This window comes from Neofelis nebulosa, chromosome 9 (assembly GCF_028018385.1).
Source record: "Neofelis nebulosa isolate mNeoNeb1 chromosome 9, mNeoNeb1.pri, whole genome shotgun sequence".
Taxonomy (NCBI): domain Eukaryota; kingdom Metazoa; phylum Chordata; class Mammalia; order Carnivora; family Felidae; genus Neofelis; species Neofelis nebulosa.
Window position 1 is genome coordinate 96149388 of NC_080790.1, and position 16374 is coordinate 96165761.

The window sequence follows — 16374 nt, forward strand, 5'->3', positions numbered from 1 at the left end:
ATAGCCAAATCATGGAAAGAGCCTAAATTTCCATCAACTGATGAGTGGATAAAGAAGATGTGGTTTATATATACAATGGAGTACTACTTGGCAATGAGAAAGAATGAAGTCTTGCCATTTACAGCAACATGGATGGAGCCGGAAGGTATTATATAAGTCAGTCAGAGAAAGAAAGATATCATATGTTTTCACTCATATGTGGATCTTGAGAAACTTAACAGAAGACCGGGGAGGGGAAGGGAAAAAATAGTTACAAACAAAGAGGGAGGGAGGCAAACCACAAGAGACTCTTAAGTCCAGAGAACAAACTGAGGGTGGATGGGGGTGGGGGAGAGGGAAAATGGGTGATGGGCATGGAGGAGGGCACTTGTTGGGATGAGCACTGGGTGTTGTATGCAAACAATGAACCACAGGACTCGACCCCAGAAACCAAGAGCACACTTTACACACTGTATGTTAGCCAATTTGACAATAAATTATATTAAAAAAAAAAAAAAGGTACTCTCTCTCTTCCTCTGCCCCTCTCCTCCACTCATGGGCATGCTTTCTCTCTGTCTCTCTCTCTCTCCTCTCTCTCTCTCTCTCTCTCTCTCTCTCTCTCTCAAATTTAAAGAAGATGTCAGCAAAAATAACTGATATATGGGCTGTGACTATTAACAGGAAGTATATCATTTACTTCATTAAATAATTACTAACCAATATCAGTATTTCTATTTGTCCTTACCCTTTTTTTCTCAGGAAGACACTCTGTTAGTGTATGTGTAATTTTTGCTACTTTGTAAAAAAAAGATTTAAAATACTTTGTCACATGAAAATACCAAGAAAACATGTTAAATTTTTTGAGAGTTTTCCTCTTTTCCTTCTTTTCCAAAAGATGCATCGCCATTTGCTCCCTCGGGGTCTGGATATGCGAAGAGCTTGCCCAGTGCACGAGCCATCCTCAGCTGAAAGAGGCCATCAATGTGATAGGCGTCACTTTGAAGGTATTCCCAATTCGTGATGTGTATTTGACAGTAATCTGTATCCCAGATATTCAACCAGTTCTAGTTTGAATTAGCGCCATCACTATTTTTTCCCTATATCAGAGAGGGGTTTTAAATCAAAAATTGTTTTTATGAGAGCCATGCTGAATGTTCTGTGAGGCTCACAAAAGAGGCCACCAATAGCTGCTTCCCCACTGGTGGCTGAGCTGTCCTGGACTGACCCCTTTGCCTGAGTGGGGTTCCTCTGTGGGCCGGGCACTTCCTGTGGCAAGCAACACCACTGTTGGTAATAGTGACAAGAAAGTGCGATTTCATGCCCTGGCCTCTGCAGTGGGACTGGGAGAGACCTGAGTACTCGCCACCTGACTGGGCCTTCACACTTTTAGGATGTCTTTCTTCCTTTGCTTTGTTAATGAAAAGAGGGAGTGTTTTTTGGGGTTTTTTGTGTTTGTTTGTTTTTTGTTTTTTGTTTTTGTTTTGCCATTGACTGGGTTCACATGCTGGCCCACATTCATTGCAAAGTCAATACTTCAGAACAGCTCTGCAAGGTAGATGGTACAATCACTATGTCCCACCAGAGGAAAGCAAGGCCCAGAGAAATCCAGTCCTAAGCACACAGGCACACAGGTATAAAGGATGGAGCAGCACTGAGAGCAGATCTGTGTAACATGAAAACAAAACTGAACTTTTATATATACTGTTAGGCCACTTCCTAAACCAGGGCTCAAAACCTGCCAGGTCCCTTTCTGGCTCCTGTTTAGAGATGGTGGTAATAATTAGCACTGCTGTTATTATACCCCCCAGAACTGGTGAGTGTCTAGTCCCTGCCAGGCACTGTACTGGGGTTTGTGGAAGTTCTCAGCTGCTAGGCACTTGTCCCACTTTACAGTGGAGAAGCTGAGGTGCAGGAAGGTCAAGGAGCTCTTTCCAGGCTCTAGAGCCTGGTCAAGCCAAAGTTCAGACCCTAAACTGTGCATCTGATACCAGCATCCAGGCTCATGCCTGCCCTTCTCTACTGCCTGTCATGTGTTGCTGTAATAGTAACAACCATTGTAGCTGACACTGGGACAGTCATCACCAGGCCAGCGATAGAGCTGTGTCACCTTTGTGCTTCAGCCCACAGGATAACCAGCCAGGGACATCCCCTGCCCATGGCTTGGCATCCGGCCCTCTGGTCTAGCCCCTGCCTGTCTTTGCAGCCGGATTTCATGGCAGTGCTCCTCACCTACTCCCCTTCCTGACCAAGTCTTATGTCCTCTGACCCCCTCCCACCTGTGCACCCCATCCCCCATTCTCTCCTCCACAACACCTGGGAGTGCCAGTCAGATCCGGAGAGCTGGAGAAACACTTGCTGCTGATCCCTGTGATGAGGAATGGAAAATTGATCAAACCAAAATATCACTTAGGAGGCCTCCCTCTGGCCTGAGCAGGGTGCTGACCTTTGTTGTTGCTTTTAATCCTTAAAACCACCCTCTGTGTGAAGGCTTACTGCAACCTCTGCATCACAGATGTGGAAAATGAGCTGATTGGGAAATAGAGAGTCTGCCAGGGTCAAACCCAGGACACCCTGTCCCCATGTCTGGGCTTTTCCCTAATTGCAGTGTATAAGACACTCCAAAAGCCATGGTGAAATATTCACATATAACTATTACAGTGAAAAAAAGTTGGATATCAATTGTATATCTATGCAGAGTATAATTTGCTTTTTAATATCCTATTTTCTCAATTCTAAGATCTATTTTTCCAATCCTAGTTTTTTCCCTAAATCTAGAAAGGTATATTGCATGTGCTGTGGCTTCCCCACCCCTACTCCCTTCCTGGAAAAGCTGTTAATAATTCAGTGGTGTCTCAGAGTGAAGGAGATCTGTAGATAAATCTTCTACCCTATGTGGTTCTATGCAGTATAGATAACAAGAGTAGAAGGATATATGACGGCTTACGTTTTCCTGTTGTAGTTCTCCACATTTTCAAAAATCTCTATAGTTTTTCTACAATTATGAGGAAAACATAGAGTACCAGAAAAAACGTAGCTGCCATGCTTGGAGCCGTGCTCTATCAGGGACATCCCGCCACAGTGTGGGGGCTGTCCCGTTGAAGCCTGCACCCCAGGATGCTCCTGATCCCCCCATTTTGGCAATAAAAGAGAGCACAGCTAAAGAAGGCCAAGGACCTTGCTCCGGCTTGAATTGCTAAGAAATCAGAGGGCCGAGATCAGCCATATCAACCTTCCTTTAACCAGTATGAATAGCAGAGGGAAACTCATGGATGCAGTTCCAGGACGCTGGGGCAACTCCCTGCCTGCCTCCCTCTGAAGCCTGTGTTCCTGTGCCAGTGGCACTTTCACTGAAGGAGGGAGCACATGAATCTAAGAGAACCGAGAGCTATCAGGGAAGGAGTTGCCACGGGGAGCAAGGGGGACAGCAACAACTCTTAAGAAGAGGGGCCCCAGGGAGGCTCAGGGCTCTGCTAGGAGGGGGAGCATCTGGCAGACTAGAGAAGGAGGCCCGGCCCCAGCAGCACAGGGTACATGAGGCCAGAAAGGGCTTCCTGTCTTATGGATTCCACGTGGCTCTGGGCACCACTCTGCTGTGACCCTGCCCTTCAGGAACACTTGATGAGGCTGATTCAGGTGTTCCCTCAGATGCAGGAAGGGCATGGTCAGAGAAGGCTGGGAAATGCTCCCCAGGAGGTATCCATGAAAAACAGTGAGAGCAGAGCACTGCCTAGCTGCCTGGAGAATTCTACTCAGCTAGTTGTGTCTGGTGGGGGAGTGTGTGGGTGGGAGCGGAGGGTTCTAAGCCTGAGCTGTAGTCACAGACCTAGGTGTCCCCTCCAAGGTGGGGGCCGAGGGCACTAGAGTGGCAGCTTCGGCTCTGGCTCAGGTGAGCTGCCAACCCTGTCTCCTTGGCAGCCCAAGTGAGAGGAGGCCCAACCCGAGCCCCGCCCTCAGCCTCACCTGTCGTTCCTTCTCTTACCCTATCTCAGGAGACATCATTGACTTTCCCCGCCCTCCTTACTTCAGTCCTAGAGTCCTGCTGCCCTAGGGCCATCCCTACCCATCCTGTCTCCCCCTGCCAATAACTGAGCCTCCTGGTGCCTTCCAACTCCTTGGCCCTAGTCTGGCCCCCACAGATCTGTCCTCCCTCCTGCCACCGGAGGAATCTGTCTGCACAGGGTCTGACCAAGTAGCCCACAGACTAGAGCACTATGCATGGCGTTCAGGGACATATGTGAACAGGTCCCTGCCTGTTCCCAAGACTGTTAGTCCTTCAGAGTAGAGACTGTATCTGCCCTGTTCATCTTGTGCCCTATACTTTTTTTTTCTTTCTTTTTCTGGCTTAAACAACATGGGAACATATTGATTCATAAAGCTGGAAAATACATGGGTAAGGAAGAGGTCAGGGTTGGTTGATTCAGGAGATTAACACTCAACACTGACCTAATTGTCTAACTCTACCGCTCTGTAGTCCACAGAGGTGGCTTCATGTTAGGGTGGGATGCCTGCAGGGTTGGAGGATGTCTGCCAGTAGGAGTCAGGGTCCCATGTGTCCTTGTTTGTGTTCTGCAGGACTTCCATCACAGCATTCTCGTAAGAGGTACTGAGATGCATTAGTCGAGGTTTCTCGCTCATCCCTGTACCAGCGACTGAGACTGGGAATAAAATCTTCTGATTCGTTTAAGCCTGTTAAGGCACATTCCTGGAGCTGGGAGAGATGGCCTGCATGGGAGAGGGAAGGCACCTCAAAATAGATCTATTAGTTAAGGAGTGAGGGAGGAATTGATACTGGCCAAGCAACCACACATATGCACCATAGAGAGGACTGAGAGCAAGAGATGCTCTGTAAAAGGAAAAGGTGAAGGCATGTGAGTGGGGAAAGCAGTAATGAGAAGAAGCTGAGCAGTGTGTAGGGAAGGGGCACTCTGGGCAGAAGGAGCTCCCAGTACAAAGGCCCTGGGGTAGAAACGAGTTGGTATATATCCTAAGAGCAGGAAGATGCTGGCATGTTGGAGCAGAGTGCAGTGTTGAGCAGTGAAGCAGTATAGTTGACACACAGTGTGATGTTAGTTTCAGGTGTACAACACAGCGATTCAACAACCTATCCTTCCTGCTGTGCTCCTCACAACTGTAGCTACCATGTGTCACCCTCAGTGTTGGCACATTGTCATTACTCCATGAATATGTGCTGGATGAGTGAGTGAGTGAATGAGTGATTTGTCTCTCCCCACCACCACCCACAGCATTCACGTGTCAGTAATAGCATCCCACCTGTAGCCCTCCAGCCTGACCTTGCTTCCGCAGTGCCCTACCACCTGCTGCCTTGAAGGAAACACTCTCCCTCTGCCTTCTTCTGGCCTAACCTCAGCTCTCCCTCCACCCTTCCCCCATTCTCTCTACCACCTGCCCCCTCTCTCACACCTCATCCCTCTGCCCAGAGGCTCTTTGTCTGGTCTACCATAGCTCTCATTTCCTCGTTGTCCTCTTGTCTGCTCCCAGCTTCTAGTTAGATGTAAGAGCCATGCCAGCCTTATGTTTCCACCCCACGACCTGACCCCTGTGATGCAGTGGAAACACATCCAGTGGCTATTCCTGTTCTTCACCTTAGACTCGTCATGCGTTACTTCTCCGGGGGGTGTGCAAGGCATTAGGAACATAATGGTAAACAAGATGTGGAAAAACAAACACAAAAGAACAGGCAGACAAAGACAGAAGATCGGCTTGATAGCCCTTAATGCCATGAGGAAAGCACGAGAGCGAAGCAGGATGGAGCTGAAGAGCTGGAGCAGATAGCCTGCCACTCCTTGGGATGGGCAAGGTGGCCTCACGGAGGAGGCCTTTAGTGCCATGATCTGAGAGATGTGGCAGAAGCCAGCATCCCAGGCAAAGCAGGGAGTAAGGGCAAAGGCCTTGGGACAGAAGCAAGCCAGAGTGTTGTTTGCAGGGTTGAAAGAGGCTCGTGAGCATCAGGTCATCTGAGGCCTAGAGGCCAAGAGGCCTGAGAGCCCCTTGAGGGCAGACGCTCTTGCCCTGGGTGCACTTTGCACCTATCAGGAAGGAGTATTTGGAAAGTGTTTATTCTACAGAGTTCAAAGTAATCCCCTTTGCCTTACCTTCTTCCTCGTCCTGTACATTTGCACTGAGCTGCTAAATGTTGACTTTTCCATGTCTGTGTGGTGCTGAGGTCAATTGGTACCTGCTTTATGTGACTTGGAGCTCCTGGTGTGGAAATAACTAAGCTACATATCCAGGGGTTTCCTTAGACACCCAAAATCAGCGACAAACCTTTCGGCTTTAGATAATAAGGTAGGGACAGCAGGGTAGCCCCAGGTTCTGGTCAGGGAGAGAGGCACAAGGTGTCTTTCATCTGTTTCATCCATCCAACCCAATGTTCTTTGTGAGTACCGTCCCTCCCCTTTGACATGCCATCTAGCAAGAAGTGGGAGCATCCAAAGGTCCTTGTACACACACCAGACTCCAAAAACACTCAAAGTAATTGAATAAATACATCATAACATAGGATTATATTCTCACAGTTCCCAAATTTTCACATTTCTTAGTACATTATACATGTGGGTGAAGTTTAATTTTATAAGGTGGGAAATCACTTGATCACTTCATGTTTCTATAAAATGAAGATCATATCTACCTTGCAGAGGTGTTAATGAAGATATATCAATGCGAAAATGAGGAGAATTCTAAAAGGGCCAGCACACAGGGAATACTCAGTAATGTACTACCTTTTAATTTCCTCCAATTGTCAAAACTATTATTTATGCAATCTGAATGAGGCACTTGAAATTATGGTTTTAATTTTCAGATGACTGAACAACAGCTCTTTGTTTCTATAGAATGTTAAGGAAATTAATACATGTGGACAAGAGGCAGTTAAAGGATGGTACACGTGCAATGTGGGACCAGGACACATTTTTCAAAAAATTAATGCGTAACAAGGAAATGTATCCTAAACATCGCTGGAAAGAAATACATGTTTTGTTCTTCCTTAGGACAAATGCACATGTTAAGTTCAGTCCTTTAGTTTGGGGTTCTGTTTCCTATTACAGTTTCCTAACAAAGTCGTGGCTCAGGTGGCCTGTGATGTTCTTCAGTTGCTGGTTTCCTACTGGGAAAAGCTTCAGATGTTTGAAACCTCTCTGCCTCGGAAAATTTCAGAAGTAAGTCTTTGTCCTGTAATGCTAACACGTAAGCGTTTCCCAGTTATTGTATTTGGTGTTTAATTAATTACAGATACTCAAATAATTGTTAGAGTACTGACTATTAAATTGCCATACGGGTCATTCATTTTCAGATTAAATTGCACCGGCTCTTCTCAGCTGTGATTTCAGGCACTACGTAAAGAAGCCACCAGTGTTCCAGGGCAGAGTTTTACACTTGGGGAGTTTGAAAGGCAGACACGACCACAACAAAGAGACCTTTTGTAGATTGGGCTTCATTCATCAAGAGTAATTTGGATGGTGCCAACAAGGAGTAGGCAGCTGGTTATGATGCCCTCCGTGCAGGGGCGGGGGGTGGGGGGACTGTTGAGTGAAACAGGAGTCTCTCCTAGACCGAAGCCCCAGATCATGCTCTCTGCCATAGCATGATTACCCAGCTGTAATGAGATTACTGCTGTAATACCCTCTTGCGGGGGGGGGGGGGGGGGGGGGGGGGGGGAGGGCGGTGGTAATTGGTGGGAGAGAAAGATAGAAGGAACAGGAAGAATCATCCCAGTGATGATATCCCGGAGGCTGGTTGCATTTGAGGGTGCTTAGTTGTAAAGGAGCAGCTACCCTCACCTCTGTACGTACCTGAATATAAGGCCCATCCATTCCTGCTAGTTTTTAAAGCTACACTTCTTATTTTATTTTAAAGTTTGTTTGTTTTGAGAGAGAGAGAAAGAGCAAGAGAGAATGAGCAGGGGAGGGGCAGAGAGAGGAGAGAAAGAATCCCAAGCAGTCTCCAGGCTGTCAGCTGAGCCGAAACCAAGAATCAGATGCTCAGCTAACTGAGCCACCCAGGCACCCCTAAAACTACACTTTTTAAAACGTGCCCTGTTCTTTGCACATCCAGTGGTAACTCTTCAAGGAAATGTGATTTGTCTCTGCGTGGTATTACAGGGGGAGAGAAGAAGTGATACTGATTTATTTCCTCTCGGCCCTAGACAGATTTCACCAGCAAGATCACTCTGTTCTCCCCAAGAGCTTAGGTGACCTAGGGCAGAACAGAGGTTTGGACATAGGGATAGAAGATGCCGCAAGTTATAAAGTTGGGTTTTAGGGCAACTGTACATAGTTGACCTTTGAACAACATGGGTTTGAACTGCATGTATCTATATGTGGATTTTTTCTGATAAATATAGTACACTATATATGTATTTTCTCATCCTTATGATTTTTTTAATATTTTTTTTCTGTCTAGCTTACTATATTGTAAGAGTACAACATAAAATACATACAACATACAAAATATGTGTTAATCAACGATTTATATTATTGTTGAGGCTTCTGGCCAGTAGTAGGCTATTAGTAGTTAAATTTGGGGGGGGAGACAAAAGTTATACATGGATTTCTTCCTGTGCAAGGTCAGGGGGTTAGCACCTCTCACACTGAGTTGTTCAAGAGTCGATTGTAGTTTATCATTGAAAGGGGAATAGCTTTGAGAAGGAAAGGGGTGCTTTTATACCAGGATAACAGGTGGAGACCTGGGGTGGTTTATAAGAAAATCAAATGGGAGCATTTTCATAGTTATTTTTGAAAATATTTTTTTTTTACTTTCATTGCATTACGTGCGGAGACTGATGATAGGGATTGTGTGACCTCAGAGAGAAATGTCCCTTCCTCTGTGGCCCCAATTTCACCACCAGGAGAGTGGAATAGAGACGAGGCATGGCTCTATGACTTTCTCCCGATTTTCAGGATCACACAGAGCTCTAAACTGACTCTTGGCTTCTTATCACCTTCCTCAAGTGAACTGGCACCAAGCTGGGTTTAGTGCAAGGCCATCTTGAGACTCTTATCATATGGTTTCGTAAACTATTACTATGGTCTGTTTGATTAGAGGTTTGTCTTTATGCAGATCCTTGTGGCCACAATTGCTTTTCTTTTACCAAGTGCAGAGTACTCCTCAGTGGAAACAGATAAGAAGGTAGGTGGCACATCAGCTAAGTTTTCCCCAGTCTGTTTTGTTTTTTTTTTTTAATGTAAGATAAAATGAAAAACAATGTTACACGCAGGGATATCCTTTATTATTCTTTTGTATTGGTCCTAACTGTCTCCCCTTTGAAAACTTTATTTACTCATTCATTTCTTCTGCATTTGTGTGTCCACTGAGTAATTACTATTGTGCAGGGACAGTTTGTTGTTTGCTGCGACATATAGTGAAGTTTAAAAGACTGCAGTGTACAGTATTGGACCTGTTTCCTCTTCCAGTTTATTGTATCCTTGCTACTCTGCCTCTTGGACTGGTGCATGGCATTGCCAGTGAACACCCTTCTCCACCCAGTGTCCACAGTAGCCCTGGAGGAGCAGCACTCGTGCAGAGCCCCTTTGCTGGATTATATCTATAGGGTGAGTCTCCATTTGTGCCTCATGGACATAGAGTATAGACTTAAGCATCAGAGAATCGCCCAAATATGTCTGTGCATGTATTTATTTATTTATTTATTTGTGCCCTTTTGGAAAAGATATGGGGAGAGGTAAAACATTTTAAAAGAAATGAATAATTTAAGGAGTGAAAACAGGACAGAAGTAATTGTAGAGAAGCAGTGGTTACCAAGTGAAAGAAACATGCATTTTCACACGACTGCCATCTTTAAACAACTGCAGTTTGATCAGAATCCCCAGTTTTCATGTAACATGGTCTATCTCTACTTAATTTTTAAAAGAAATGTTTATATTTTAGGAATATTTACAGTCTTAGTTTGACAAAATTGTTTTATCAATTGTTTATCAATAAGTATAAAGGTCTCAGTAATCCCTTTGCTTTACAAGATCTTAAGAAATACACTAAGGAAATATATCACATCAAAGTTTTTAGCTTCATCATTTTTATGGTACTTAAAATATTCAAATTTCAACCTCTACTGATGACTGGGTATATGGTGTTTGCTCTGGATCCTTTATATTGCCCTTCTATATTGGCTTTACAGTCTGTCCTGTGAAAGGTTTATTTATGAATTTGGCATTTGTGTATCAATTGAATAATTAGTACTCAGGGACAATTCTGTTGTTTATTTTTTTTAATTTCATCTATTTATTTTGAGGGGGGGTGGCAGGGAGGGGCAGAAAAGGCAGGAGAGAGAGAGAATCTCAAGCAGGTTCCACAGTGTCAGCACAGAGCCCAGTGTGGAAATCAAACCCACGAACTGTGAGACCATGATCGGAGCTGAAATCCATACTTGGACACTTAACCGATTGAGCCACCGAGGTGCCCCTGTTTTTAATTGTTTTAGTAAGAAACCTTTACTAGTAACCTTTAAAAAAATAATATTCCAAGTCATTACCTGATTACTGTGTTGCCTTATTTTGAAATGTATTAAATATAAAACATAGCTGAAATTCTACTAAAAAGTATTGTGTACTTTTAAATGGTTTTTTTAGTGGTCAGAGATTTTAATAACTATGTTATTTTTAATTCATTCAAAGATTTTAATTCATTAGATACTCTGTCATCTCTGTGGTTTATAAACCTATGTAAGGCTTGGCTTGACAACCTAAAGTAGCCACAGTCATTTAAATTTGTCTCTTTTCTAACATTTCTTTTCTTAAAAGATTTCTCTTAAAATTGTTTTACCAATAAAAATGTCCCCTCCTAGTTAACATGAGTCACAAATTTATTGAACAACGTGGTTTTATCTGTAAAGGAAACTTTTTATTGAAGTATAATATGCATCCAGTCATAAGTGAGAGCTTGATGAATTTTCACAAAGCGAGCACACCTGTGAAACCAGATCCTGGCTGCAGAAACTGAATAGTCTCAGCATTACAGAAGGACCTATGCTGGCTCCCTGCTGATTACTATCCCCATACACATACCTGGGGCAGCAACTAACCTGTGTAACGGTGTAGATTGTTTTGAACTTTGTGTAGCTGGATTTATGCAGTATGTGCTTCTGTGTCTGACGCCCTTCACTCAACATTATTTTCAAGGGGTTCATTCATTCATACCGTTGGGAATAGTTGTGAGTTTTTCACTCATCGCTCTTTAGTATTACACAGTAAGAGTACGCCATGATTTAGATACCTATTTGGACATTTGGGTAGTAGAGTTTGGAACTGGAAAAAGAAGGTCTGTGAACATTCTGGTGGACAGAAGCAGGACTTGGGTGTGTGCGATCACCCAGAATGGCAAAATAAGCACTTTCTAACTTTTACTTTCCTTTTGTGTTGAAAATATATTTATTGGTATTGATATAAAAGGAGAAAAATAACCTTGCAAATAGCAGGAAGATAATTTAGAATGGAAAGGATTCTATGTTCTCAGATATTACCAAGCGAGAGTCCTACCTCTCAAAGTGCTGTTGGCAGATTGTCAGGGACAGGATGTTCGTGGCATCCATGGCACACATTGCTTTTTACAGGTTCTGCACTGCTGTGTGTGTGGCTCAAGCACATATACTCAACAGAGTCACTACACACTGACCCTGGCCGACCTGTCATCCCCGGATTACGACCCCTTCCTGCCACTGGCAAATGTGAAGAATTCGGAGCCAGTCCAATATCATTCATCAGCAGATTTGGGCAACCTGCTCACAGTGGAAGAGGGTAAGATTCTTCAGAACATTAATTCTCATGGGCAGGAAAAGGAAAGATTGTAATCTTTTGCCCATGCTTGCTACATTGTTTTTTAAAATCTAGTTATTAAAATTCTGGTTTCTAGACCCCTATGTGATAGCAAATTACGCTTTCCTTGTTTCTTTTTTTCTGTTTCTTCTCTTTTCCCATCTTAGTTGAATTTTGTATTGAGGACCTGTGTCAGACCTATGAGACCCACAAAAACAGCTCATTTTCTATCCCCAGGGAACTTAACATGTAACTAGAGAGACAGGATAAATGCAGAAGGACTCATTTGTGGATCAGTAGCACCATGGGGACTTCCCATGGGGAAGGACTTAAGCCAGACTTAGAAGGATGAACAGACTTTGAAAGGATCTGGTCGAGTGTTATAGACTAGGAGAGCATTGAAAGAGAGAGGTGGGGATTTACATGCCACAGTTTGAGGCTCTGCTCATGGCAGGGGGTCTGTTTTATTTTATTTTATTTTATTTTTTTATTTTATTTTAGATTTTGTTTTTAAGTTATCTGTACACCCAACATGGGGCTTGGACTCACAACCCTGAGACCAAGAGTCGCACGCTGTGCCAGCCAAGCCAGCCAGGCACCCCCAGAGGGTCTGTTTTAGGATATGTGGGTATTGTCAGGATTAGGGAATGCTGTATGTCCTCCTCATCCATGCTTCTTCCTGAAATGACAAGAGCCTATCTCCAGGCCTTGAAATGTGAGTTAGAATGTGGGTGTATCATCTGTACATGTGAAATAATTGCATAGAACCAAACATACACACACACAAGAGCATGTAAACTGAGTAGACTCTGAATATTAATGAAGTGTATCAATGTCAAAATTTCCAAATTGTGATACTGTCCTATAGCTAGGCTATGTAAGATATTACCAGGGGGATGAAGGATATTTGGGATCTCTCTGTATTATTTCTTATAAATGTATGTCGGTCTTTAATTGTCTCAAAGTTAAAAGTTAAAAAAAAAAAATGTGGGTGTGGAGTGTTAGATCATCCATGAAAATGGTATGGACTTTGCAAGTTAAAACCTAGGCCCAAGAATGAATTTTGGGGGTAAAAACATCCTTAAGGAAAAAAGAATGAGGGAATGTCACCAGGAAAGCAGTCAGGGAAATGGAGAAAGAACCATGAAAGAGTTCTGAAAAGTGAAGAATTCACTTCTGAGGGAAGAAAGGGAATAAAGAGCCAAGGAAGGTCAGCAATGCTCCATGCTTCAGAAACATCAGGGAGGGTGGGGCCAGAACAGGAGCTGTTTTATTTCCCAACTAAGCACTGGGTGGTGGGTTTTGCTGAGTACTTTGGGCATGGCAGTTAGTCTGTAGCCAGATAGCCGGAGCAGGTGATTTGGGGATGTCTATTCAGAACCCGCAGACATTCCTGCTGGAGCCTTTGGTGGACAAAGGAAGAATAGTAGCCAGGTGAGAGCATGGAGTCCAGGGTAGTGCTTGCAAGACTGCGGAATCTGGAGTATGGTTCAGGTCAAGGGGAAGGGCACAAGCAAGGTGACAAGGAAGAGAACAGAAGTGAGGGCACCAGTCAGGGGCAAGGGCTTTGGAATCAGTCAGTCCTGATTTTATAAATGAGCACACTGAGGTGAGGGATTTTCCCAAGGGTATAGAAGCCAGAAGTAATGGAGGTGAAATTTGAATCAAAGATTTAATGACCAGGTTCTGAAATAGCACAGCATTTACTGAGATTTTTCCACAGAGTAAAGACTTACATTTAGTTGTGCTGGTGGACAGTACATGGCACATGTTCACACTATTGTTTACCTCCATTTGCATAATCATTTAGTTGTCTTTTTCTGGACTTCCACAGTTTTTTTAGACTGCAATATTTCTTGATTTTTTTCCCCATGGTTAGAAATTCAAACCATATCTTAAAAAAAAATAATCAAAATGACCCATGATCTGTTTTTTTTGTTGTTGTTGTTGGTTCCTACCATGCAGTCTATGTCTTAGAAGAAAAAGAACTTACTTTTTCCTAAAGCCATTAATTATAGTCTCATCCCACATGACTGTCCTTAAAATAAGTTCAGCACATATTATGATCTGTCTCTTGAAAATAGTGGGAGATTGATAGGTTAGTGAAAAACAAGAAACCTAAAAATGCACATTTAAATTTTCTGTACTGCCTTTCTTTCGATGTACAACACTCTTTGACTTGAGTATTCTCCAGAAAACCTTAGGACCTTGTGCAGTCTTGTCCTACCCTAGTTCTCTGGTGCTAAAAATAATTATTTGAATTTCGGTGGCAAACGAGTTTGAAAATTCACCAACAGTTTAATTACATACAAAAGCAAAGCAGCTTAAAAACCTGTTGACACACACACCCTTGCTGAATAGGTACATCCTCTATGAAATGGGAGAACAATTAAAGAGGACACCTGAAGTATTTTAGGTTAAACAGAAATGTGCTCATATTTGAGTTTTTTTTTCATTCGATGTCCTAATTCGTCATTCATAACCAAGCTATTTATTCTCCCATGTTTCTGAGATGCAATATTACATTTTTATTTATTGTTTTCAAATGACCCTTTCACCCACTGTTATCTACTATTTGACATAAATACTACTTTCAAATAGTCACAGACAAGAGACACATCTGCTCCCCCACAGTTGAAGTGGCTACTGGCCCAGATTGAGGAAAAGACACTGATGGTAATCACAGGTGCTCAAATTTCTCATTATTAATGCCTAATTGCTTTAAAAAGAAGGAAAGGGAGGAACTGTAAAAAATGAAACTTAAAAGACATACTGAAATTACTGCTTTTCTATTTCATTTGTAAATTTAGCAAAATAAGATAAATATTTAGATTATATTTTTTTAATGTTTATTTACTTAGTTTTGAGTAAGAGTGTGAGTGAGGGTGGGGCAGAGAGAAAGGGAGAGAGAGAATCCCAAGGAGGTTCCATGCTGCTAGCGCAGAGCCCAACTTGAGACTCAAACTTACAAACCATGAGATCATGACCTGAGCTGAGATCAAGAGTCAAACACTTAACCAACTGAGCATGTCCCAGATTATATTTTTTTAATTGTTTGTGGAAGTTACAAGATTGCTTTTTCACAAATGGAGTCTAGATTTTCTCTTTATTTTCCAGGGAACTCACAGGCAATGAATTTAGCTGAAGTTGGCCAGGGAAGAACAATTGTTATTTAACAAATGTTCCCTTTCCTTACTCTTCAGTGCCAAAGATACTTCTTTTTTTTTTTTTTACTGGGTGTGTCATGGTTTATGAGTTGATTGGTGTGACTCCAGTTAACTTCCCACTGTAGAATTCAAACACATTTATTAAAATACAAATTTGTATCTATCTCAAATTGAAAGCACGACCTTTATAAGAGGAAGCAGAGGAAAGTTGCCTTTCCAGTTGTGTGCTTTGGGCTTTACCAAATTGGACCTTTGTCACTAGTTCCAGAGCCTGCTCCATCCTGTCATCACCATGTAGTGTCTTACACCACGGACTCCTGAGCCCCCAGCTGGCCCTACCTTTGTTGTTTGGGGCATTAACATTTCTGATGGAGCATATATTCATATGGAATGATAAGCATGAATAAAAAGCATCTGTAACTTTTGAAAAAGTTAATATGGACACAAAAGCAAAAGCATTCATAACTGTGATTTCAAGGGAATTAGTTGAGGTGTTTAAGTTTCTCAGCTGTATGGAAATCATACACTCTTCTACGAGTGTCAAGAAGGAGAGTTCAGTGTCAGAGATGGATGTAGATGACCTTTATTTATGAACACTGAAGTTTTTATGTGAAGTTTTATTTTGCATTGAAGACAGATGATTTCTTGTTCATTGAATAGCAAAAATTAAGAAGAAATTCAAGAAAAGTCAGGACAATCTTGTTCTCCTCAGTCATCACACAGAATTTCTTATATTCTAGAATATGATTGTATATTTCTGGGATTTATACATCATCCACTTGATGTTTTATAGATAAGTCTGTTGAATTTTTACTGTCTGAGAGGGGAGGCATTTAGCATGAGAAAGCATATTTATAATTATTTTGTTTAATTAATATTTGATTTTTCATTTTGTGAATTTAGAAACCAAGTATTTCCTAAACCTTTAAGCCCAAAGTATAAGTCTTACTTTGTTTAAATATCTAGTGATATTTTTTGTTGAAATTAAAAGATTTCATTTTCACCTGTGCTTGCATTAATACACAGTTATTTTCTAAATGTGGCAGCGTACAATTTCCCTGACCACTCTGAAGCTTAAGTACTTGCTTCACTCCAAGACCATAGATCAGGTTCTCTGCTTCTTCCTTCCACCTCCAACATTTCACAGGGCATATCTTTACATGCTGTGTTAGTCTTTTTACACAGCCTTAAAAATTTTGTAAGTCACTTGCTCCTGGGCATTTAATCATCAACTGCAAATTTACTTAAACCTTCCAAGTATTTCCATGAGTTAGTTAATATATCCGATTCCATTAAAGATTTCAAATACCCAAATAACAAAACATAAGTTGTCACAGAGATCTTAAAGCACAGTGCTTCAAATCCAAGACGTCACAGACTTGATTCATTTACTTATCAGCATCTGCACTTACCCTGGTGAGGGGAATGAGGTTAATTTCTGGGGCCTG

General features: G+C 42.4%; 1 protein-coding gene across 1 annotated transcript in view; it reads left to right on the forward strand.

Annotated features, from left to right (window-relative positions):
* RALGAPA2 (Ral GTPase activating protein catalytic subunit alpha 2) overlaps window positions 1-16374 on the forward strand; it is a 324808-nt gene that overhangs the window by 187811 nt on the left and 120623 nt on the right. The window contains exons 27-31 of the mRNA XM_058684743.1: window positions 875-983; window positions 7044-7154; window positions 9055-9123; window positions 9408-9545; window positions 11558-11741. Coding sequence (XP_058540726.1) covers window positions 875-983; window positions 7044-7154; window positions 9055-9123; window positions 9408-9545; window positions 11558-11741 — 611 coding nt within the window. The remainder of the gene's footprint in view (window positions 1-874; window positions 984-7043; window positions 7155-9054; window positions 9124-9407; window positions 9546-11557; window positions 11742-16374) is intronic.